At 40.5% G+C, this 25,039-nt stretch overlaps 1 protein-coding gene across 5 annotated transcripts in view; it reads left to right on the top strand.

The window, feature by feature from the left end:
* The window catches only part of CDKAL1 (CDK5 regulatory subunit associated protein 1 like 1), a 703,328-nt gene that overhangs the window by 158,916 nt on the left and 519,373 nt on the right, over positions 1–25,039 (top strand). For all 5 annotated transcript variants that reach the window (XM_042985612.1, XM_015541091.2, XM_007074528.3 and 2 more), the window contains exon 6: positions 14,481–14,577. In XM_042985612.1, coding sequence (XP_042841546.1) covers positions 14,481–14,577 — 97 coding nt within the window. The remainder of the gene's footprint in view (positions 1–14,480; positions 14,578–25,039) is intronic.

Here is a 25,039-nt window from a genome sequence, read left to right as displayed (position 1 = left end):
GGAGTGGCAGGGGAGGCCTTATTTTCCTTGTTCGTATCTAGTTGGAAGAAGACTGGCTTTTCTTCATTGAAGACCTGAGCAAGACTTCTTCGTGCATCATTGGTCCGAACTGACTTTGGACTGCTCTCCCTGAACACGGGCAGGGAGACGGAAGTGCATTTGGCTTGGACTAATAATCATCTCAAGTGAAATAGATGTTGGTTCCAACTGTGCTGCTCACGAAAATCCCACGTGAATTAACCTTTATAAATACGTTTTTAAAGACCGTTGATTTCCTGAACTCCAAGATAAGACTTCCCAGAGTAATTAGGTTCATAACCAAGAGGATGCTGGGTAAAGTCAACATTATCATCATAATCACTTCATTAGGGAAATTACAGCATTTAAATTTAAAAACGTGACAGTTTTTGTTCTGTCTTCCCAAGTTTATTAAATGTACCACATTGTTTTTGTAAAGTAGAAAGTAGGTTTTTGTAAAGCAGAAAGTAGAAATTGGAACTATGACTCCCCCTTAAGTGTGTTGGCACTGATAACAATTGATATGTTTAAATTATTTAAGTAAAATGAAATCTTGTTGACCAGAAATACCTGGGAAAAGATAAGTAGGACATAGTGAAGCTTACTGGAAAAAAAAAAAAAAGTCAATATATAAGGTGACATGCATCTGTTACCTTAACTTACTAAAAGGTTTCTGATTTACTTGGAGTTATGGTAATGGATTATTTTCATTTGGCGAAGAATTCTTAGTAAATGTCTTTACTAAGCAGCATGGAAGCGTTATGATATTGTGGAGGAAGCCCTGAATTAGGAGCTGAAACCCAAATTTCTCTCATTTTCCCACTGACACAGTAGAGAGGATGGTCTCAGGTGAGCTCACTCACCTGTCCTGTTGTGTCTCGTCACTTCCAGGACTTGAGAGCAGTTGTGTACTCATCCGTGACCGAGTGAGGTATCCCGGCTTGTGAAAATCTAATGGCCTACCACTCTCATGAAGACCTGAGTGGAGATACTTTTTTGCTTCAGGTTTTAAAGTGAAGTAGTCGGGGTGCCTGGGTGGCTCAGTCGGTTGAGCGTCTGACTTCGGCTCACGTCATGATCTCACGGTTCGTGGGTTCGAGCCCCGCGTCTGGCTCTGTGCTGACAGCTCGGAGCCTGGAGCCTGCTTCGGATTCTGTGTCTCACTCTCTCTCTGCCCTTCCCCTGCTCATGCTCGCTCTCTCTCTCTCTCTCTCTCTCTGTCTCAAAAATAAATTAAACATTTAAAAAATTAAAAAAAAAAGTGAAGTAGTCATCTTTCTCCTTCAGAAGGTAGAACTCTCCCACAGGCGTTCTGATTTCTGTGAGCGCACCAAGTGTTTCTTTTTGCTTTAAATAGTGGAGACCAATGTGAATTCGTCTCTTATTCTTTTCCTTTAAGTTTATTTATTTATTTTGAGAGAGAGAGAGAGAGAGAGAGAGCGCGTGCTCATGTGGGAGGAGCTGAGAGAGACAGTAGAGGATCCCAAGCAGGCTCCACACTGTCAGTGTGGAGTTGGATGCAAGGCCCAAACTCATGAACCGTGAGATCGTGACCTGAGCTGAAATCAAGAGTCGGACGCTTAACTGACTGAGCCACCCAGGCGCCCCAATTCGTCTCTTATTCTTGTATTCCATTTTCCAGCTCACTTCTCTGAACCTCATTTTCCTAGTTTGTAATGTGAGGCTCTCTCCCTTAACACTTAGATTCTTCTTGAGGGTTGCATGAGGCAGCACATGATGCCTGTGGAAGTTGCTCTGGAAAAATCTAAAACAGAATAATTTCTAGAAACATGGACAGTGAGCTGCACAGGACCACCCCTTAGGCTCCCATCTTTTGTCTTATTGAGACTTTTGTCCTTTCCCCGCCGCCATTAGAGACTTAGTATAGTGACTTGGGTATTCAGGACCTTGATGTGTGGGGGTTGAAATTTGAACCCTATAAACTGGAGGTGAAAGAATGTATTGCTTGTTTTTTAATAGTTTATTATTCTAACATGCAAAACCCACAAACTTTCCCTTTTATCACCATTTTACAAGTGGATGTATGAAACAACTAGAATTTAAAATCGGAAAATGATTTTTTCCCTTACATTTGTATTTGCTAATTTTCAAATCTACTGAAGTTTCTTCTATCAGCTGGGTGTAAAAAAAATTGCACATAGATTGCAGCTTTTTGGGGGGGAGTTTTCAAAGAAATTTTACTTTTTTCTAATAAAAATGTAAATATTTGGAAAAGAAAACTTTTCTACTGATGTATTTGGTATTACCCTTGTGGAATTTGGGTGGGAAGTACTACTTTTGGGGACAGATAGTTCCTGCCATAGTCACAGACCCTTAGTGCTAGAATCGGCCTCAGGGTTCGTGTTGTTTGACCATTTTCCTGTCTGTGTGAGAAAATTAAGGCTCAGAGAGGAAGATTTGTCTTCCTGTCAGTTATGGCACAAGCCGGGCCCCGAGTCGAGGTCTCTGGACCGTCAGTTTGGGGTTTTGCTCCTTGAACCGGCCTGCCTCTCAAGGCCCCGCTTGTGTTCTCAGGAAGAAGGGGTGCAAGCGTGCGTGTGCAGGGCGGCCCGGCAGACAGACCTGGGTCCTGGGCGCCCTCCGCGCTTTCGACGCTCCGGCCTGCGCGGTGGCCGGCTGCCGCCACATACAGCAGATGCACAAGTCCTCTTGGGGGCCTGTCTTTGAACCCTCACGGGCAATTCTGAATGACTGGGTCTTTTCCCTGTCGTTCTAGTGACCTGTGACAGGGATGGCCGGAGGATGTGTCTGCAGACTAACTGTAGTCTTCAGCTAACTGTGACATCCTGTTTATACACCATGGGTTAAAACCACTTTCATGTGGCTTCTGAGATATATAGGAAGGTTCACAAGACTTTAGAGACAGCTACCACAGTTGTACTTTTCTTCCCCTTTTTGTGGACTGGGAAATTTCTGGTTATTTAGCGCTACAGTATTTTTTTTTTTTTTGTATTAGATATTTGTCTTCTGTTTAACTCCTTCATTATAAAATACGGTAAGAAGTTTAGAAACCACAGAAAAGTGTGCAGGTTAGTGAATTATTTTAAGTCAGACATCCCTGTAGCTACCACCCAGTTGCTTAGCCACACTGGAAACCCTTCGATGCTTCCCGCCACGGCTGCAGCTTTCTCCCTGCGTCCACAAGTGACCAAGCGCTGCCTTGACTTTTGTAATAATCACTTCTTAGATGGCTTTATCACCCAAGTTTTCTGTTTAGATGATAAAGTTCAATCTTGCCCATTTAAAAAAACCTTATATGTATTTTGGATTCACAAAGAATCACTTCTGTGCATTGGTAAACTGTGGAGTTACTTAAAGGAGAAATTGACTGATTTCAGTAGAATTCAGAGAAAAATTTCTGGAGGGAAATGGAACTTCAAAATTAGCCGCAAACATTGCCTCTAACCTTTGTAATTAAAAAAAGCCTCCTAAGAACGACCTGTTTTGTTTGTAAGGTAAAGCGAAATGGATAATTGATGGGATTATGTAGTTAAAGCAAACCAAATCTTCTCTCTTCTTCCTTAGCATGTATAATTTTGCGTCTGGAATCTTTCGTACTTGCTACATTGTGATCGTTCAGTAACTATTCGTTGATTATATAAAAGCGTCTTAATTGTGGCAGTCCTGTGTAGCGTCTTCCTGTGCGCACACAGCTTTTCGGGCCTCCTGGTGGCACTGAGCACAGCCTCCGAGGCACCGTGAGCGCATTCTCTTCTCTTACGTGCCTCTCGGAGGGAGTACGTGGTCCCTTTTTGTATGACTGCCGAACTTTCGTGTCTTCACAGTAGGCGGTGGTGGGAATGAAGAAAACCTATTTTCTTGTGTATTACAGTATGGTTTCATGTGTTCACGTCAAGTTGCTAAATGGCGAGTGCCGTCTGCTGGGTTATTTCACTCGACCGTTTCAGTTGATGTTGGTGTGAGAGATATTAGCGTGATGGCAGCGTGAGTGTGGTCACATTTGTCCTTTGGCTGGCACTGCAGAAGTGGAAGCGTGGTGGCACCTTCTCCCACCCCCCACCGCCCACGCCCGCCCACCAGTTGTTGGTATTCGGGTGTTTCACATAGAATGGGGGGGCCGTGTCTGTTTCGCTGAGGTTTTGCTTGCTGGAACGAGAAGTGAGCCCTGTCACTCCAGGATTCGTCCGGGCCCAACTTTGTTAGGTGCTCTTGTCAAAGAATTTTTTTCCCCTCGTGAAGTTATAAAGCAGTTGCATTTGTTATAAATGCCTTTCTTTTTTTTTTTTTAATTTTTTTTTCAACGTTTTTTATTTATTTTTGGGACAGAGAGAGACAGAGCATGAACGGGGGAGGGGCAGAGAGCGAGGGAGACACAGAATCAGAAACAGGCTCCAGGCTCCGAGCCATCAGCCCAGAGCCTGACGTGGGGCTCGAACTCACGGACCGCGAGATCGTGACCTGGCTGAAGTCGGACGCTTAACCGACTGCGCCACCCAGGCGCCCCGTTATAAATGCCTTTCTTATCTGAGGTCAGATTAATCATAAGCAATAGCTGTATTACTTTTGTGAAGATGTAAATAGAATTGTATTTTTTACAAAGGAATGAGGGAAGGGACAAAGTAGAGAGTTGAGGGGAAAGTTGTGCTGCTTATAATCAGTAGGAAAATAATTCTTAAGAGTATGATAGTAAGTCTTATGAATTGTTTATTTGATCTGTGAGAGTGAAAATCGTGATAGGATTTACTATAAAATTCACATGGAAATAAGTGGTGTTGGCACTGATCACATGTAGTTCATCTGATTGGATCATCTGTTTCTGACGATGAAAAAGACTCCTGTTTAATGGTAGTTTTATTAAATTTTAAGAGACATAAACATGGCTGTTAATCACAACTTTAGTTAAAGACTCATCCTAGTATTATTTCCTGGTCTTAGGTGTTCTTTCAGAATTTACTGAATTGCAAGAAGGGGTTTTGTTTTTAAGTTTATGTATTTAGTTTTGAGGGAGGGAGAGAGGGGGCAGAGGGGAGGGGCAGAGAGAGAATCCCAAGCAGGCTCTGAGCTGCCCAGAGCGACTGAGCCAGCCAGGCACCTCCCCCCCAAGAAGTTTTTTGAAAATGTATTCAAAGGTGTGTAAAGTGAATCACATCTAGGCATTGCTCTTGAGGAGCTCATAGTTTCGTAGGGGGAGACATGTCTGTTGCAGGAATTACAGTTCTATAAGTCAGTGCTGAATGTTACAAATCATTTGTTGTAGGAACAAGTACATAATTTAGGACAGTGATTTTTCTGAATTAGCTAGTTCACTTATAATATGTTAAAAATGAGTTGTTTATGGTGCCCTGATAATATTCTCTACCTCTTGTCCCTCCGGTGAAACCTCTTGATTATGCAGGAATTAAAGCTTGCTGAAGCCCAGTTAAGGCAGGTTTGAAGAAAGTTTCTCTTCTCTTGCCTCTGTTCTGTAGATGGGGATTCCATATTCCATTACTGTATGGATTAGTCAAGGAGACAACTCTTACTTTTACCTGGGCATGAGTGTCTCTTGGTTAGCCACTTTTTATTGTATTATTTTAAATTAAGAAAAAAATTTTTTTAACGTTTATTTATTTTTGAGAGAGACAGAGACAGAATACTAGTGGGTTAGGGACAGAGAGAGAGGGAGACACAGAATCTGAAGCAGGCTCCAGGCTCTGACTTGTCAGCACAGGGCCCCATGCGGGGTTCGAACTCATGAGCTGTGAGATCATGACCTGACCCTGGGTGGGACACTTAACCAACTGAGCCACCCAGGCGCCCCTTATTGTATTATTTTAAATAACAAAGTGCTTTTCTGTTACCCCTTCCAGAGGATCAGCTTTTATATTAACTAATGCCTCTTTGGATAAGTGACTTTGAAAAAGGCACGAAAGGCTTGGAAGTCTTGTTTAGGAACTTTTTATAAGCTTCTGATATTTTTTCATTCAGACTGTGTGGCCAATTCCAAAATCCAGTGGATCTCCCCCAGAAACCAGGTTGGGATCCAATGGTACCCCAGCTCAAATTGTATTCAGGATGGACTAGAAATAAGCCCATGTGTACATTTTCCTTCTGAACTTTGATTCCTTTAGTTCAATTTTTAGTTGGAATCAGAAGTGTATACTTTCCTATTCGTTCCTCAAAATATAACCTAGATTTCTGTTGTAATTTAATTTTTGTTTTTCTTGGTAAATGTGATAATTAAAGTACAATGAGATGTGCAAATTGGACAGTGAATTGAATAAATGTAACAGCTGATCTCTTTTCACTGTCACTTTTTTACGGTCTTCTGATATACTGATAGACTCTTGAGATTGCTTTCTTTCTTTTTCCGTTTTCTTCTTTCTTTTGTTTCTTTCCTCTGTCCAAGGGTATTACCGTCTAAAGTGTTTGCTATGAAGAGTGTCAGGATATTGATCTTAGGGGAGGTGAACTAACTACAGATTTGCTTTTCATTTTATGAAATGAATTCTCCATAATAGGACTACATCTGTTGTAACTTTAGGTTACTTTCTGTGTTGGTCCTTTTGAGGAAGGAGTGTCTTACTTTAATTAGCTTAACAAGAAGGAAATGATTGATTTGAATGGTAACTGCTGTGTAAGTCTTAAATGCAGTTTTAAAGGTGGTGAAGTATCATGTATATAGTGGTCAGATTTTCTGAGCTTCACTCCTCTTTTTCTTGGATCTCGAAGTTACAAGGTACAAATATCATTGAACCTTAAACTTCGTAATGTAGGGGAGGAAAAAAGAAACAACCTTTGTGTGTACTTTCTTATGTTCATCCACTGGGGCTTGGGAATCAATCTGATAATAGATGGATTAACAGGGGGAAAAAACCAAATTTAGGTATGCAGGGGTAGTTCATGAGGACACGTGACCTAAGGAGGAGGTTGCAATTTGGAGATTGTATGCCATTTTAACAAAGGGGTAAGAGTAGAGAGGAGCTGAGATGAAGGAGAAAGGGTTTGGGGTTCCTTGGGGAGAGGGAATTTATGGTAAGGTGATTAGAAATACGTGGGAAATGAGGGTTGTTTAGTAGCGTTGGTTATGCAGATATGAGATGGTTTGAGCTGTCTCTGGAGTAGTTCTCTTCCTGATACTGGAGAGGGTGATGCCTTCACACATGGAGATTTATGTTCTTCATTTAACCTAATTGTTGGGGGGTTGGGCTCTTTTCCTGAGCCTGCTATTTCTTTTTCCTTTTTTCTTTTTTAAGTTTATATATTTTTAGAGAGAGAGAGAGACAGAGTGAGAGTGTGCATCAGTGGGGGAGAGGCAGAGAGGAGGAGAGACAGAATCCCAAGGAGGCTCTGCACCATCAGCACAGAGCTCGATGTGGGGCTTGAACCCTGAGATCATGACCTGAGCCCAAATCAAGAGACATATGCTTAACTGACTGCACCATCCCGGTGCCCCCTGAGCCTGCTGTTTCTTAATTGCTTTTTGGTCAAAATAATCTTCTTGTCAAAGTGCTGCATTTTGCGGTGGCATATTCTGGCCCTCTTCAATGACTAAAGAAAGTTCTGGGTGACTTGTAGCATTGTACCAGATTTTATATATATATTTTTAAATGTTTATTTATTTTTGAGACAGAGAGAGACAGAGCATGAATGGGGGAGGGGCAGAGAGAGAGGGAGACACAGGATCGGAAGCAGGCTCCAGGCTCTGAGCCATCAGCCCAGAGCCCGACGCGGGGCTCGAACTCACGAACTGTGAGATCGTGACCTGAGCTGAAGTCGGACGCTCAACCGACTGAGCCACCCAGGCGCCCCGCATTGTACCAGATTTTAGGAGGCTTACTTAACCTTTATTTGAGCCTGCATTAACTTCTTCCTGTTTGAACTCAGAACACTAATATTCTTTTGAAGTAATTCATCAAAAATCCTAGTATTAAGGTATGTTTTTATAACATATACAACATGTTAGTATAGTACTACATGTGTATGATTTATATACGACTGTATATATTTATGTATCTGGGTTATCGCCCTCTTTTTTATGCTGGTGAGTTCTTCGATTAAAAGTTTTGGTGCCCACTTGATATCCGACGAGCCTCTAAGCATATACTGCACACACATTTCATTAACGAATTTGTGAACATCATATATATATCAAGTGAGGCTGTTGATGGTCATCATTTATTCCAGAGGTTTCATAGATCCATTGTGTAACAGTTAGAAGTGGCGGTGGGTGAATTGAGTAGACAAGCTAGAAATGACATGTTGAGAGGTGAGAGCCAACACCAAAGGAAGAGAAGAATCCATCTGTGTGGCTTCCCGAGATTATTTATCACTTGGCCGCATGGCCTTAAGATCTTGGTAACCCTTGGCTACCGACATCATTATGTTGAAGCAAAGGGCAGTGATGGATGACTGTCAGTTCTGTCTTTACCTTGGGCAAGCTATTTCATCTTTCTGAGCCTCTGTTTTCTCTTTTATAAAATGAAATCACAGGGCTAGAAAGTTTGGGGTGTCTCTTACAGATGTGAAATTCTCTGTCTGCAGTGCTGAAGGCAGTCAACTGCGGGTACAGTTGGAGTGACCATATTTTGCACAATAGTAAATGCAGGCGTGCCATACAAATATTTTAGAAACATTTCCTTTGGAGTGGTTACCTATTTTTTTGACCATACATGGTTTGGGATGTAGGCCAGTGTAGGGGATAAGGCTTCAGGAGGTGAAAGAAGGCAAATTTGGGTGAATAAGTGGGAGCTAATTAACGGGCAGAGACAAGTGTTCGGTGATTAAAAAGGCAGACTTGATGGGGTTTATCAATCTTGAAAATAACCATCCAAATGTGTATTCAAATATGTAACTGGGGATAGATACCTGCAGACATTCAAGTCCAGAGTAACTGGGGTTTCGTCTCATGATCGCGAGACTCAATGTTATTTTAACTAAACCTAGTTATGTCACCTGGAAAGCCAGCTTGACATGACATACATTTCCATTGCTCGAAAACTGAAGCCCCAATTCTGTAAGACAATTAAGCATCCCTACTATCTGGTTTCTAAAGCTAGTGGCTTAAAAGTTGTATCCAAAGCACTAAAAGCTACAGGTTTTTTTCTCTCATTCAGAACTTCAGCATCAGGACTCTTGGGCAGGATAACAGTAAGTCAGTCAACAGCAAGTCCATTCTCCCAGTTGTTTTTCCAAAAATTGTAGAATTATTCCTAATACATCTTGTTCTCTTGCATTCAGTCCGTCAGCAAAATCCGCTACCTGTACCCGGAAGAGTGCCCAGGTTCCACCCACTTTTCACAACCTCCGCTGCTACCTCCAAGAACATGTCTGCCCGGTCTCCTTCCACCTCTGTCCCCTCATGGTTTACTCTCAGCAGAGCACTCAGAGTGATCTTTGTAAAGCGTGTGCCAGAACAAAGCACCCCTCTCCTCCTTCCTCGACTGCTTGTTCCAAAATTTACAAGAGGCATCATGGTTGTTGAAGTATATCATGCACACAGATCCTTATTTGCTGAGATATTTTTATGTTTCACATGGCTACATGTCTAACTATAAATACTTGAAATAGGTGTTCCCTTAAGTATTTGCAGAGAATACTCAACATGCAGAGACTGAAGACTGTGCTTGCTTTGTACAGAAACAGATTGATTTGACTCTCTTTGTAGTGCTGTTGTGTGGAAGTTTTTATGAGTATATCCATGTGCATTTAGAAAGGTGAAAGATCATGGGGCACCTGGGTAGCTCAGTCGGTTAAGCATCCGATTTGGCTCAGGTCATGATCTCACGGGTTCGAGCCCCATGTCGGGCTCTGTGCTGCAGATTCTGTGTTTCCATCCCTCCCTCTCTCTTCTGTCAAAAATAAATAAACATTTTAAAAAAGTGAAAAAAAAAAGAAATGTAAAAGATCAGATATATATCTAAGAAATACTTTTTCATGAAAGAGAACTTGGGTTGAAGACCGAGTCATTATTAGGAGTATTATATCGATTAAGCATCACATCGAAGGGGAGATGGGCATAATAGGAAAAAAGAACACGGAGAGAGAAGCAGCATTTCCTCCCTGCCTGCTTCTTGTGCAGAACTGTGTTTTTCTTGATTTTATTTCTTGAGTGTATTACTCTGCCATGAGATCGTTCACAAAAAACAGAAAAACAGGAACTGTCGAATACTGTTTCTACTTTGAGGACATTCGGTACATTATAATCCCCATAAATTTCTGTGTGGTTTTAATCAAGAGATGTTTGCTCTAATTTTTATTACACGATCGAAACCCAAGTTGGATTTCTATCCTGAGATCTGGTGTGCAAGGAACAGGGGATCTTGGGTGCCCATCTGAGCTCCAGCACCAACTCAACGTGTGAACATTGGGCTTCAGTTACTGCATCTTCTTGACTCTCAGTTTTCTCATTTGCGAAATAAAGCAAATGATATTATGTGATCTTTATTTTTTACGATTTCTGTGAATTTTAAGGTTCTGAACAAATTATCTCTTGTGTATTTAGTAGTTGACAGAAAAGAGGGAAAGGTTCTTTATGTTTTCTGCATCACTCTAGTGCTGTAGTCAAGGATATGTCTCTAATTTTAGAAGTGTGTTTCAGGAAAATAAGGATGATTATAGTGAATTAGTTTTACATGTAATTTTTATTTTAATTAACATTTCAAGGCTATCTAAAATGAAAACATGGAAATTCATGCTACCTTAAACTTTCTTAAGGTATTATTGTTACCAACGTTCATATTTTGAAGGATAAAAGGTTTTAGAAATGTGTCTGTGCTGAGTACTTTCTAAAGAAATTGTTTTATGGGCTTTTATTAACCGGAACAAAGCTCACTAAACAAAAAGAACAGGATGTAAGAAGGGAATGTTTAGAACAAGAGGACTCAGAGAAATTGTGTTCAAGCCTTTGCTGCTTTATTTGGTCACATATAAAATGAGGCATTAACATTCCATAACGGGGCTGTGATTTTTGCTTTGATTCTAATTCTGGTCTACCCTAGCATTTTAAGTCCAAATTCAATAAAAGCATGAAATAATATTCTAAATAAATCACTTGTTCAAGCATCTCTGTTTTGAACTTTTCCTCTTAATTTTCTGGTGTTGTGCTTACTCCCTGAAAATCAGCCTTGGACTGTTTTATGACCTGGTTTAGTGTTTATAATGTCACTGGAACATTTTCCCTGGATTGTTGTACATATTGGCTGTACGGTTTTCAAATGTTACGGAGCTAACTGCATAATGGTTAACCTGATGAAGTGCCGTGGGAATGCCGTGTAAGTGCTGATCCTGATGATTATTGTTAAAGTATAGGTGTTGGTGGTGATGTTACCTCCTTTTTGTTTTCCACACTAGTATTTTTATCCTGTGGAAATGTTTCTATAGCTCTAAAGAGCCTTAAAGTTTTGTACTCAACCAGATTGTCTCCACACGTTTCGGGACTATTCTATCCAGGGTTACCAACCGTCACATTAGCTTCATTCCCAGCTGGCTGACTTGAACGTCTGGAAACCTGATAGGCATTCGTGGAACCTCAGATTAAGTGTGTCCTGTGTGAATTTGTTGCTTTCTGTTCCAGTACTCAGCCAGCTGCTTCTTTGGGCCAAATCTGACCTGCTTCCTATTTTTGTAAATGAAGCTTTATTGGAACAGACACACACACACACACACACACACACACACACACACACACGTAATGTTATATATGATTGCTTTTAGATTAAGGTGGCAGAGTTGAGACTCTTCCAACAGAGACCTGTGAGTAGCAAAGTCTAGGGTATTTACTCTCTAGCTCTTTATATAAGATGTTTGCTGATCCCTCTTAGACTCAAAACCTTGGCATCACTTTGGATTCCTCCTTGGGTTTTCCCCAAATATATTTAAGAGGAAAACCCATCTCCTTTCCTTTAATCTTTCTTTTTTTCAGATCTTTCACCTGCATTCAGGTCCTCACATCCTTTAGCCTAGAGTATTAAATTTCCCCACCTCTTGGCTCCTTCTCCCCTTATGTTTCATTTTATGTCTTGCCATCAGCGTGATGTTCCTAAGATTTGGTGCCACTCTTTGTCTGCTCTGCCACCAGAACACTTCCCCATTCCCACTAACTTCAATAGAAACTCCCCAGCCTCTCTCTTAAGGTTCCTTCCATAATATAAGCTTTGCCAGTCTCCCTCATACAGGAATTCTGTAGTGTGACACTTTCCTCTGACGGTCTTGTCTTCGTCCATGCGGGAACAACCGCCTTGGGCTCTGTCTCCATTTTCCACCTTCTCCTCCTACCGTCTGCCCTAAAAACCCCCTCAAGTTTGTTTGGAAGTGTTTACTGTATGTTTCTGTCTGCATATTCCTTTTCCCTCCCTGATACATATATGTATAGCCTGTGCCTCTTTCTTCACTAGTGGCATTTTATTTGATGCTGTGTTGTTGATGTCCTTTTACGTCTCATCCGTTATAAACCAGAAGCTTGTTGAGTGCAAAGTGCATGTGTTCCCTTAAACTCTCAACGTCATGTCTTAGGCGTGCTTAATAATTAAGTAATTGAGTCACATTATAGGAGGCAGGCCTTCTAATTTGAATGTAATTATTGGTGACCTCACAGACTCCCTTGGATGTTTGCAGTGATTCTGGGTGTTAGAGGGAATTCTTGAGGAAACCAGATGTCACTTCCTCATGTAGATTGTTAATGTAAATGGAAAGATTTTTTTCGTCTGATAAGGTATTTCACATTTACCGCAAGAAAACTGTTTGTGTGCGGTGATGTGTATGGTGCTGATAAACACAAGTAGAAGCAGCAGGCAGAGCCAGGCAGGAATTCTCATGGATGTGGTAAGCAATCTACCAAACTCAGATTTTTTTGATTCCGTTAACACGTTCCCCCCAGCCCCACCCCCAGGATTCCAAGAGGAAAAATTATACCAAAGCACTCTAATAAGTTATTGAAGTGAAACTCTTACAGATGATGTTAGAATAGTCTTTTACACTCTGCTTATCCGTTCATTCAGTCATTCCCTGCATTCTTCCCGGAAGGTTTTGATGTGGCTGTCAATTCCAGATAGCTGGTTCTGTTAATCCCAGGGTTTTTTGGGGGGCCTCCTGTTCTGAGTTTGTTCTCTGGAAAAAGTTGAGAAAAACAAAACAATGTGCCAGGTGTAGAGACTTTTCACTTCACAGTGGTATGTTCCCGAAACTGGGCTGCTGATACCCTTAACTTCCTCAAATGGTTTTTAGAAACAGAGATTGCCAGGGGGCGGCCAGGAAGACAGTTTGGTGTATAAAGCGTAGTACCCAAGCATGTGGCAAAAAGGAAAAAAAAAAAAAAAAAAAAAAAAAAAGGAACAAAGCATCACTATATTCCAAAACCCACACACTTGAAAAAGAATTAAAGACTTGAAAATGTAATTTTAATTGGGCAAAGGACATGCATAGTTTCTAGGAAAAGATACCCGCTTTGCTGGGTTCACCACTGTTTTCCACTGTTTTCTAGCACATAGTCAGTGTTTGCTGTATACACACATGTGAGATAAATGAGTAACACAGATGCATAAAATATATCCCAACCTTCTTCTAAGTAAAGAAATGCTTCATAACTGGAAATGTATACCTTTGAATCAGCATTTCTACTCTCTGGAATTTATTCTAGGGAAATAATTAGCATAGATTTCACATTTATGTTTCCATAATCGTGGAACACTTTCTCAAATATTCAAAGATGTCTATCTGTCCATCCACATGTATATGTACATATGTTGTTAGCATAAGTTAGCATAAGCACTTAAGCTTATGCATAAGTCTCCAGGGAACAAAACTGGGAGATATATGAATTCCCAGGATAGAAAGGGTATTTATACCTTCTATTTCTTTAACTTTTGTTTGATTTTTTTAAAAGTATATTTTATTTTTATACTGATCAAAAGACTGAGAAGTTATAGAATGAGTTTTAGGTACATTTTCATTAGTAATTAAAATAACTTATTTGAATGGCTAACTTGTCTATCTAGAAAGTGTGTTTTTTTAAGTTTGTTAATTTTTAGAGAGAGGGAGGGAGGGAGAACAAACGGGGGAGGGGCAGAGAGAAGAGACAGAATCCTAAGCAGCCCAGAGCCCAATGTGAGGTTCAGACTCACGGACCGTGAGATCATGACCTGAACCGAGATTAAGAGTCAGAAGCTCAACTGACCACGCCGCCCAGGGGCCCCTAGAAAGTGTGGTTTGTAAGAGTGCTTTATATCCTTGAGAATTCTGTGGAAGTACATTTTTTGGTTTTGTATTGGGACGGTAATGAAAGACATCATCAGGTTGGAGTGCTGTTGTGTCCTTTAATGGTGTGATTAATGGATGCACAGTTCAGAAGTCTTACAGTGTTTTCTTGCAGCGGTTGTAAGAAAATCCAGCTTCTTGGTAGAATGGCTTCTTATGATTTGGAGAACTTATATGCACTTACATCAGTTTCCAAGGGTATACTTGTGAGCAAAAGGACGACACTGTTTTTCTCTTCATCTTTCTAGAAAAGCTCAAGAGGAGAACAAGAAAATTGTGCTAGCTGGATGTGTTCCTCAAGCCCAGCCTCGGCAGGACTACCTTAAAGGACTGAGTATCATCGGGGTAAGCTTGTACCTGACGGGGAGGACAGAAAATCCTAGGTTGTTGAAACACGTGATAGGCCCACATTCGATTTGCTCTTTCTGTGTTATTGACAGGCTCTGTTATGCGTCCGACTATCTGTCAACACTCTTCCCCTGTTGCCGCTGAAATTTTGTCATGTCTGTGTAACTTTTTCACCTTAGCACAAAAGAATGTTCCAGATTTTCTTGTTGAAAACACCAAACATTACGAAGCCATAGGATGGGATTTAGGTCCGTTACTAACCCCTGGCCTTTGTCTGCCTGTCCCGTGCTGCGTTTTGCCATGGTGTACGTATCATTGTACTTTTCCCATCCCACGGACCCATGTGTCATCCCTCCAGCACACGGATGCCTTTTTCTGGAACGCCCCACTTCTGGTCCCTCTCACATCATGACTGCAACATGATTCGTTCCGTTCAGCCTCCTCTGACCCCTGCGCGGCCTTCCGCAATCCTGTGCCTCAGTTCCTGGGTCGCAGCTCACTGTGCGGTTACCTGTCATCTGCTCTCTCATCGCAGCATTCCACAGAGTTGTGACTTTACCTTGACTCTGAGAATTTTTTGATTAAGGCCACCTTTCTACTTAAATCATTAACATTACAGGACAGCTTTTCAGTCCTTTTTAAAACTCTAACCATGTTACTCCAGCCTTTCCCATGATGCCTGACATACAGTAGGCACTCAATAAGTGCTTGGTGACCAGCTGAAGGAAAGAATCTTCCTACTGTATTTTGGTCATTGGCATGCCTTCTTCCCTGTGGGGCACTTAGCGTTGTGAAGTCAGGACACTTCCTGTCTGTTCCCTCTCTCATTCTTTGTGGCCATCACTGTTCACAAAAGGCCCAAAGGTAGCTGGCCTTCAGTCGGTATTTGTGACCACATGGTGGTGCTTCGTCCTCCTCACCACCCTCCAAGGGCTGTACTCAACCTGCTCAGCAATCTTCTTTTAAAGTAGGCTTTGTTGATTTTTTAAAGAAATATAAAAATTCAGTATGCGCATAAAAAAAATCACATGAATAATTGGCACCTGGAATGAGGTTTATTGGATTTTTATTTATTTTATATACTGCTGACAAGTTTTGTTTTCTTTTAAGATTTTATTTTTTTAAGTAATCTCCATACCAATGTGGGGCTTGAGCTTATAACCCCGAGATTAAGAGCCGCACGCTCCGCCAGCTGAGCCAGCCAGGCGCCCCGTTATCGACAACTTGTTATAGTGTGTTCTCAGTGTAATGAACTTGTTTTCTGCTGTCGAGTCCTTGCCCCACTAGCAAATTTAATAATCTGTGAGCAAACATTCTCGTGTTAAACAGAACCTGAATGTTTGAGAAGTTTAGTTTGTTTTCACCATTTGTCTGTTTACTTTATGATTTCTCCTGGTTTAAGGGATGAAATGAATATGGACTCCCAAGTTATGTTTTCGGGTCAGACTAACTTTCTCCATAAACATAGTCCTGCTGTGTTAGGGAAATAGGAAACTCGTTAGAATTCGGATTCAGAGATGGAGCGTGGCAAAAACGTAGGATTCCTCTTAGATTTCACCTCAAGGAATTCAGTTATCGGAATAGCATAATTTCTTTAGTATGACAAAGCCTCTTCTCTGTGTACAGTTTGGTACCATTTTCCTGAACTCCGCTGTGTGCAGTGATGGGCTCAGAATATGGTAGGAGGTAGGGGGGATTCTAAGGGAGGATGCCCGGTGCCAGCAATGGGGAAGATTATCTCAGGGGTGATATTGTCTCATGGCTTTGGCGACTAATGTCTCCCTCCTCCCCATTTAGTCCAGTATCTTTTGCGTTCTGTTTCCTAATCGCGTTTAATTACCACAGAAGTTCTTAAGACTTATTTATTTTGCTCCTTTATGAGAATGGAGAAATAAGGTCACATGTTTTAAAAAGGGAATACAAGGAATATTCATAATTCCATCCCTGAAACACAGTAAGTATAACTTTGCTTATCCCCTTCACTTTTTTCCCCTCATTGTGTCCCTCGTCTGTTTCTTTTTAATGTAAGCTCTATGCCCAACGTGGGACTTGAACTCATGACCCCGAGATCAAAAATTGCATGCTCTACCGACTGAGCCAGCCAGGCACCCCACCTTTAGACTCGTGCACATTTGACTTACTGTAATCTCCAAACCATTTTTATCCTTATGTCTCCATGAGCTTTTAAACCATTTTAAATCTTGTGCTCTCTTTGGTATTACATGTACTAAACCACTTTAAATCTTGCATTAGCACTCTATTGAAGGATATGCCATCATTTACTTAACTAGTCTTGTTGGATATAAGGGTTTTCTAATTTTTAAGAAGCATACATCATATATCGATGTCCACAGAGGGCTTTTTATTTTAATTGCAAGTCAGTATATTGTGAGAAGTTTCCGAAAGTGGATTCACACTATTAGTGACACTGTTTGAGTTGTAAGTTAATTGTGTCTTCAGTAGTTACTGTTCCAATGAAACTATGAGATTCGATTACTCTTTGTAAACATCATTTTTAGAGCAGTTGTTAAATGGCAGCATGTGTATAACATGTATCATAACTGACTGTATATAAAAACCTTGTCCATAAACTGAGGGTTGATGGTGGGAGGGAGGGAGAGGAGGGTGGGTGATGGGTATTGAGGAGGGCACCTTTTGGGATGAGCACTGGGTGTTGTATGGAAACCAATTTGACACTAAATTTCATATATTGAAAACAAAATTAAAATAAAATTAAAAAAAAAACAAAAACCTTGTCCATAGAACCTAAACTTTAAAAAATCTGGAGTAGGAAACCAAAATCATCTATAACTGGTGTTTGAAAAGACCTGTTTCTGAAGATAATTGTTAGAATTGCTACAAAAATGGAAACCTTCTGAGATAGAGTGAGTTTCACTGAAATAAAGAAATGAATTAATTGATTTATACTAAGAAAAAAATTCTAAGTATAAAAAAATATGAAGATGTTTAAGTTCATTGAGTCAATAGGAAACTAGTTTTTGAGGGTGTTTGGGATTGTATTGCTCAGTTGATTTACAGACCGAACAAAAACTGATATTTCTTAACAAAATTCCCCTCACAGAATATCTGTGATGGAAGGGCTTTAATAGAAGGGGAAGAAAGAAGCCTTGTAACTGCAGTAGGTGTCTTTGCCGTCTGCTAGGATTTGTCTGTGTCACCACGCAATACAGGGAAGACGTGTTGATTCTTTCGACCAAGTGATTGAAATAAAAAGCTGCCTTTAGGTGGGGATCAGTGGGTAGCAAGCTACTTACTGTACACCTGAATTAAAAGGGCACGTTATCCTCGTGTTTGCAAGTACTCATGGAGTAAGCAGTTAGGAAGATATGTAATATTTAAAAAGGATATTACTACTGTTGTAACGTGTGAATTTCCATCCGTATCACCCTTTAGAGATGGCGCATTTAATTTGTTTTCATTCTCAGAGATAGCAATGTAGTGAGGGCACTTAGTTATCAGTTGTTTGACCCCTGAGTGTTTTATTGTCATCTCTCCTACTGTCTCCTGAAGCGATCTAGTTGTAGTTAATATTATTTGTGTGGTGGTGAATGAAGAGAAGATAACAGAAGATATCAAAACCTACCAACCTCTGGGTCCATAAGAATGGATTTCAGTGGAAGTAACCTCTAAACTGATCTCATTCTGGAGCACAAAAATGTCTAATTTTTTTTTACATTGGGAGAGGAGAGAGAACAGATTTGAAAACATACATGTCTTAGATAAAAAAGTCTTTTTTTTTTGTAACCAAAACTTGTTTCATAGCATGATTAAATGAAATGTATATTTTATATCTAGAATATATGTATTTACAGGTAACCAGTATGGAATCAGGATCTTTTTAATAACATTTTACCTGACAGTGAAAAATTTTCTGTCCCCTGGGGGGGAATAGTTATGGTTAGCCCATCCACCTTGGAATGAGTTTTCATGCAGTGCCCCTCTTGTGATACCTACTGAATGTTCCTTTCCTTCTCTTCAGCTCATGTATTGTCAGGAAAGTTGCTTTTAGATTAGTCAAGCAGAAAGTAGACTGTGCTCTGTTAAAATCTGGTAAAAAAAAAAAAAAAAAAAAAAAAAAAGAGCAGACTTCAGGATTCCAGGATTTTCAAATCGCAGGGGCCGCCCCATCATTTTTCTCCAGCAGGTACTTACTGAGAGCCTATTATGTGGCAGCACCTGGAACAGGTATGCCGCCACATGTACGATTATCAAAGATCACTTCCCTCTTGGAGCCTACGTTTCAGTTCTTGGATAACTGGTGTGAGCCTAGAATGTCTCTTCCCCAAGAGAATGTGGTGGGATGGGTTCCTAAGACCATAGGGAGATTGATTAGTCGGGAACCTCTTGGTAAGGCTCAGGCGTACTTTGAGAAATATACTCTGTGTCCGTTAGTTAGAAGTTGTGTTAAGAATAGGTACATGAAACAATATTTGCTTGAGTTCTTCTTCAGGCAGTGTTATCTCTCCATTATTGCAGTTATTATTTATAGGTGTGACGTTTATTAGGAGGGTTGGTTTTGAAATTTTTAGGAGGGAGCATGTTTACAGAACTGTACATTTTGTGTTGATTTTCCGTGCTAATTAATAAACAAGGACTGCATTTGAACGTGGTGTTGATTCATTAGGCTTATCTTTGTAGTTGTATACTATCTCTAGAAATCCTAAATAAAATGTGCATTTTAGGTTATCACATTTGGAAACATGCAGTTCATAGCAGGATATATAACTTGATGTTGAAAATTTGTAAATGACAAAACTTCCTGATTTGCCAGCTGTGAGCCCCGCAGGCAGGTGCACAGTTTTCTTTGGATAGCTGAACAAAAATGTTGTTCAGCACAGGTGTCCACTTATCTCGGGGACTATTAACCAGGTTGATTTGCAGTGGTTTAAACATCTTTTCAGTCAGCCTGCCCTAATACTGAAAAGTCAAACAGCACGATGAATATTTCCAATGTGGACACTTTAATTTTGAAAATTACGTGTATAAATACAGCAGCATTTGAAAGAGACTCTATCTGAGAATATTTCTGTCCTATATCTTATTGCAAAAGGTAGATGAATTCATGGAGTGGAGCAAAGTGTCACGGTAATAGCGGCATTGATATCGAGGGCAAAGCGTGAGAAATTGTGTCCTTCTGGTTTGTCTCTGCTTCAAAGATGTATTTCATCTTGTTATATTGCTTTTTTTTTTAACTTTAATTATTGAAAAGGCAGGATCATACCAGAATGACATGTAAATTTAAAAGGCCATTCGTGTTTGTGCCTTTGTTTTCATTTCTTTTGTGGCCTCTTGTAGTTTTTCCTGTATGTGTGTATATTCTTGGGTCGTTCACATATTTTAAGAAAGTAGCACATATTAGTAGTTAAGAGTGTGGATTCAGGAGCTAGATTGCACAGATTCATATCCCTGATGCACCACTTACTTATTAGCTATGTGGCTTTGTACGAGTGATTTCACCTCTCTGTGCCTCAGTTTCCTCCCCTGTAGACGGGAGGTAATAATAGAACCTAACTGTGAGTTTTGTCAGGGTTAAACCTGTTAATACGTGTAATGTGGTGAGCACGGTGCCTGGCACTTGGTAAATGCTCTGTCTGTATTAGCTTTATTATTATTATTTCTTTAACTTTTTTTTTTTTTTTAATTCACTTAACTAATAGAGTCAACATCGAGCAACATGCGCTGTGCCTGGAACAAGAACTCTTTGCTAGAGATACAGAGCTGAATGAAATGTCTTTCCCCTGAAACCCGTGAAATCTGAAGAGAGGCGCAAATAATCATGATGAATATGCAGAGGCGATAAAGTCCCCTGTGGGGACACACGTTGGATGGAGTCGTCCTACACTTGGGCCTCAAAGCCAAGAGTAGTGATTGGATGGAGAGAGGAGAAAAGGCTTTTAGCAGAAGCCACAACACATCTAAAGAAGAGCATGTGGGCTTACGGGTGCCTGGAAGGCAGGGGACTAGCAGGAAGTGTAATTCAGAGAGGGTAGTTTGGAGGAATGCAGATGAGGAATAAAGAGGGCCCTGTGAAGGTGGACAGAATGGCTTTGCATTGCACGAAGTGCTCAAGTGAGACCCGGTAGGACCGGGGGGAAAGACTGAGCAGTAGCACAGCCTGGAAGAAGTGACACTTACTATGACGAAGCGGTATAATCGAGTGGCTGTTTCTCTATGCCCTGTACTGGCTATTTGTTCATTATCTTCTTGTATGTTATTTATACTGGTCCTTTTTCTTGCTTTAAGACAGATTCATTGAGGCATAATTAACATATAGTGAAATTTATCTTTGATGAAGTGTGACAAACGTACTCCGTTGTGTAAGCACGATCACAGTTAAGAAACAACATTTCCATTGCACCAGAAAGTTCCCTGTGTCCTCTTGTAGTCAACCCCCGACCCCGCAACCTAACACACATACCCACGGTCCTTGGCAACCGTGGTTCTGATTTGTCTTACAGTTTTGCCATTTTCAGAACGTCCTAGAAATGGAATTACATGTTACTTTGTTTCTTGCTTTTTTCACTTAGTGTAATGCCTTCGGTATTCATCCCTGTTGCTGTGATTATTACTAGTCCGTTAGTGTTTGTTACGTAGGATTTTTTCACTTTATGGATGCACAGTTCATCTGCTCACCAGTGGAGGCAATTTGTGTTGTTTACAGTTCTGGGCTATTAAATAAAGCTTCTGTGAGCATTCATGCACGGATCTGCGTGTGGCACTGTTTGCACCCTCTCGGGTAAATACCCAGAATGGTATTGCCTAGTCATATGGTAAACATCTGCTCAGCCTTTCCAGAAACTACCAGAGTATCTTCCAAAACTGCTGTACCCTTTCGTTCTGTAGCAGCAGTTGACTTGCTTCGCATCCTGACCAAAAGTTGGCATTGCCGGCTTACAGTCTTAGCAGTTGTACTGGGTGAGCTGTGGTAGCTAATTGTGGTTTTAATTTGCTTCTCTCTGTTGAGTGATGATGTTCAGCATATTTTCATGTGATTATTTGCCATCGCTGTATCTTTGGTAAAGTGTTGAAACCTTTTACCACCTGCCCCTCTTTTTTGGTGACCTTGAGTTAGGAAACTATTTCTTAGGATGCCTGGGTAGGCACACGCATACTCACATGTGCACACACACGGACACACACAGGCACACACGGGCACACACAGACATGGACACAACTGTTTCTTAGGACTGAAAGAAAAGAAATTGATAAATTGGATTTTATCAAAAGTAAGTACTCTTGCTTCTCAGAAGATGTTGTTAAGGAAATGAAAAGGCAGGCCACAGACTGGAAGAAAATATCTGCAAATACACGCTCTCCTGAACAGTTTGTATCTAGAATATGTAAAGGACTTCTACAACTGAACAGTAGGAAATCTCTTAACATGGGGGAAAGATTTGTCTTTTTATCACTTTTCATTGCCTTTAAAAGTTTTGATATAGTAGAAACTTGAAAATTTGGGTGGGAGTAGTGATGAGTGGATAAGGAGGTTTGAAACTTAAAATGTATATTCCCGGGATCTCAGAATAGGTCTGATAAAGTATGTATTTCTGTCTCTTTTAAACCCCTTCTTTTAAAGTAAGAAAAGGATTTATTCAGCTTTTTAGTTTATTTGCAGTTTACTCTGATGGACCCTCCTTAGGGCCAGGGACTTTGTTTATTATTATTTTAGATTTTTAGGTATTTTACATTACTTTCAGTGCTTATTAGTATAGCATCTAGTGAACGTTAAATACAAGGTATGCATTTAACTCGATTTTTTTCTGTATTGTTCTCTTTTTCCTGCAGCATTTATCTTTAAATGTTTCTCGTCCCGTTTTATGCTCTCTTATTGGCCTCTTAATTAGTGCATTAGTTTTGTATGCCACATGACAAATGACCACAAAACTGCTTAACACGACGTGTACTTACTATTTTATAGTCCTGGAGATTGGAAGTTGGACATGGATTTTACTGGACTAAAATCAGGGTGTTGATACGGCTGCATTGTTTTCTGGAGGCCCTGCAGGAGACTCCTTTTCCTTGCCTTTTGCAAGGACTTGTGACTGGTGGCCCATTCTTCCGTGGTTCAAGCCAGTAGTGACTTCTCTCCCTTACCTTTTTATCATTGCCTTTCTCTCTATCCCAGAAGGGGAAGACTCTCACCTTTGAAGGACTCCTGTGAAGAGATTGGGCCCATATTAGGTAATGCATGTTAGTCTCACCATGTCAAGATCCTTAATCTCATCACATCTGCAAAGTCTCTTTTCCAGGGAAGGTAACATTCATAGGTTCTGGGGCTTAGGAGGTAGACATCTCAAGAGGCCAGTATCCTGCCGATGACACATATACCATTATTTATTACCTGATGTTTTACATCTCTGATGTGTACTTGTGTTTTGGTTCTATTATTGCCCTCTTTTTAACTTTAGTGTCACTTTAAAAGTAATTTTTTACTTCGTAGTATTGTCCAAAATAACGTGTCTCTATACAGTTGTGTTTTTAGCATGTTGGGTTTTGTCATAATTGCAGAAAGAGTTGTTTTTTTCCACCAAAGAAAGCTTTAGGGGTATTTTCATTGGATTTAAGAGGAAGAAGTTTCTGGTACTGATACTAATTTTGCTTGGCATCCATCTAGCCTGGCCTTATCTGTCTGTTAGTAGTTTTTATGTCTTACTGAGTGTTAGTCACTCACTGGTACCATTCAGGTGGAAAATACGCTTTTAGTGATGTGTGGAATGTGCTGCCATATCAACTTCTGATGAAAGGACTATTTCTGCCATCGGGGAGAAATTTTTCTCAATGAAGAGATGAAAGAAGATGAAACTATGCCGGAAAATGAGAAGGTTTTGTTGAAAAAGTTAAACCACACGTAGTATCCAGCATTCTTTGCTGTATCTCATTAGCAAATTTGTTCATAGGCTTGTGAATTCAGTGATCTTTCTAGTAGGGTTAGTTTAGTGACTACTATGGACTTCCCCACATTTCAGAGGTTTGGACATTGAGCTGTCTTGCAAAACCATGGATAGAGGTAGGGACTTTCCCTTCACAACTTGGAGAAAACTTTTGGGAGAAAAATGCCTTTTGTTTTTGTTTTTGTTTTTTTTTTTTCAAGAGAGAAGTCCATATTTTTTTTTTTTAATTTTTTTTTTTTCAACGTTTTTTATTTATTTTTGGGACAGAGAGAGACAGAGCATGAACGGGGGAGGGGCAGAGAGAGAGGGAGACACAGAATCGGAAACAGGCTCCAGGCTCCGAGCCATCAGCCCAGAGCCTGACGCGGGGCTCGAACTCACGGACCGCGAGATCGTGACCTGGCTGAAGTCGGACGCTTAACCGACTGCGCCACCCAGGCGCCCCGAGAGAAGTCCATATTGACCTTTAACCTATCAGATGCTGATTATTGAATCAGACTCCCCTTATGGTAAAAGTGAGAAGTTTTTTATAGTATAGTTCTTAACAGAGAAAGAAAGGCTTTTTTTCTTTTTCTTTTTTTCTTTTTTTCTTTTTCTTTTTCTTTTTCTTGTTCTTTTTTTTTCTTTTTCTTTTTCTTTTTCTTTTTCTTTTTCTTTTCCTTTTCCTTTTCCTTGTTCTTTTTTTTTTCTTTTTCTTTTTCTTTTTCTTTTCCTTTTCCTTTTCCTTTTCCTTTTCCTTTTCCTTTTTCTTTTTTTTTAAAGGTTGATAGGGTGTATAGGTGATTTTGAAGTTTTGGTCTGGTATTGGTATTTTTAATTAGAATGGTAATGACAGGACAGGTTGTCCTAGTTTATTTACATACAATCAATTAAAGGAGACAATGAGAGAATTCCTTTGGATCTGTGTGAATATGTACCTATAATGTATTCACCTTTTTTCTGAAAGGATTTGAGGTGCCTCAGGATGAAGTCTAGAAATAGTAAAGCCCCAGCCAGATCCGTGCAAGTATAAAAGCACTCACACCAAGTAATAGAGAAATATGGGTACATTTTCAATAGAATTAGCCTCAGTGCTGCTGTTGAAGGGGTTCTCTTGACCCCACAGTGCCGTCCTTGTGCAAGCAGAGTGGGATCTGAACAGCATAGCATTTGGTACAGCGTTTCACCAGGCCTCCCCCACCCAACTATCTGACCGCCTCCCCTGTCGCTCTGCCCCTCACTCACCGCCATTTCTGTCTCTGCCCTGGAGGTTCACGTTGATGCTCCTGTCATATGGTTCAGGTCCCAGGATTAGTGCTGCCTGTTGAGATGTTTACTGGACCACCGTGGCAGAATTGCCCTTTCTACCTCCTGCCACTTCCATATTTTATTTTCTTCGTGGTATCTGTCATGACAAGAAATGAACATTTTCAGTTGTTGAACGTGTTTTGCCCCCCTCCCCCTCCCCATTAGAATGTAAGGCCCACGAAGCAGGGACTTAGTATTTTCCACCATCGTGTCCCCAGTTGCTAGACAGTGCTTTGTGTTTAGCTGGTACTTAATAGATA

The sequence above is a fragment of the Panthera tigris genome, chromosome B2, assembly GCF_018350195.1.
Source record: "Panthera tigris isolate Pti1 chromosome B2, P.tigris_Pti1_mat1.1, whole genome shotgun sequence".
Lineage (NCBI taxonomy): Eukaryota > Metazoa > Chordata > Mammalia > Carnivora > Felidae > Panthera > Panthera tigris.
The sequence above is the reverse complement of the archived record's forward strand: the minus strand, read 5'-3'. Positions and strand labels throughout refer to the sequence as shown.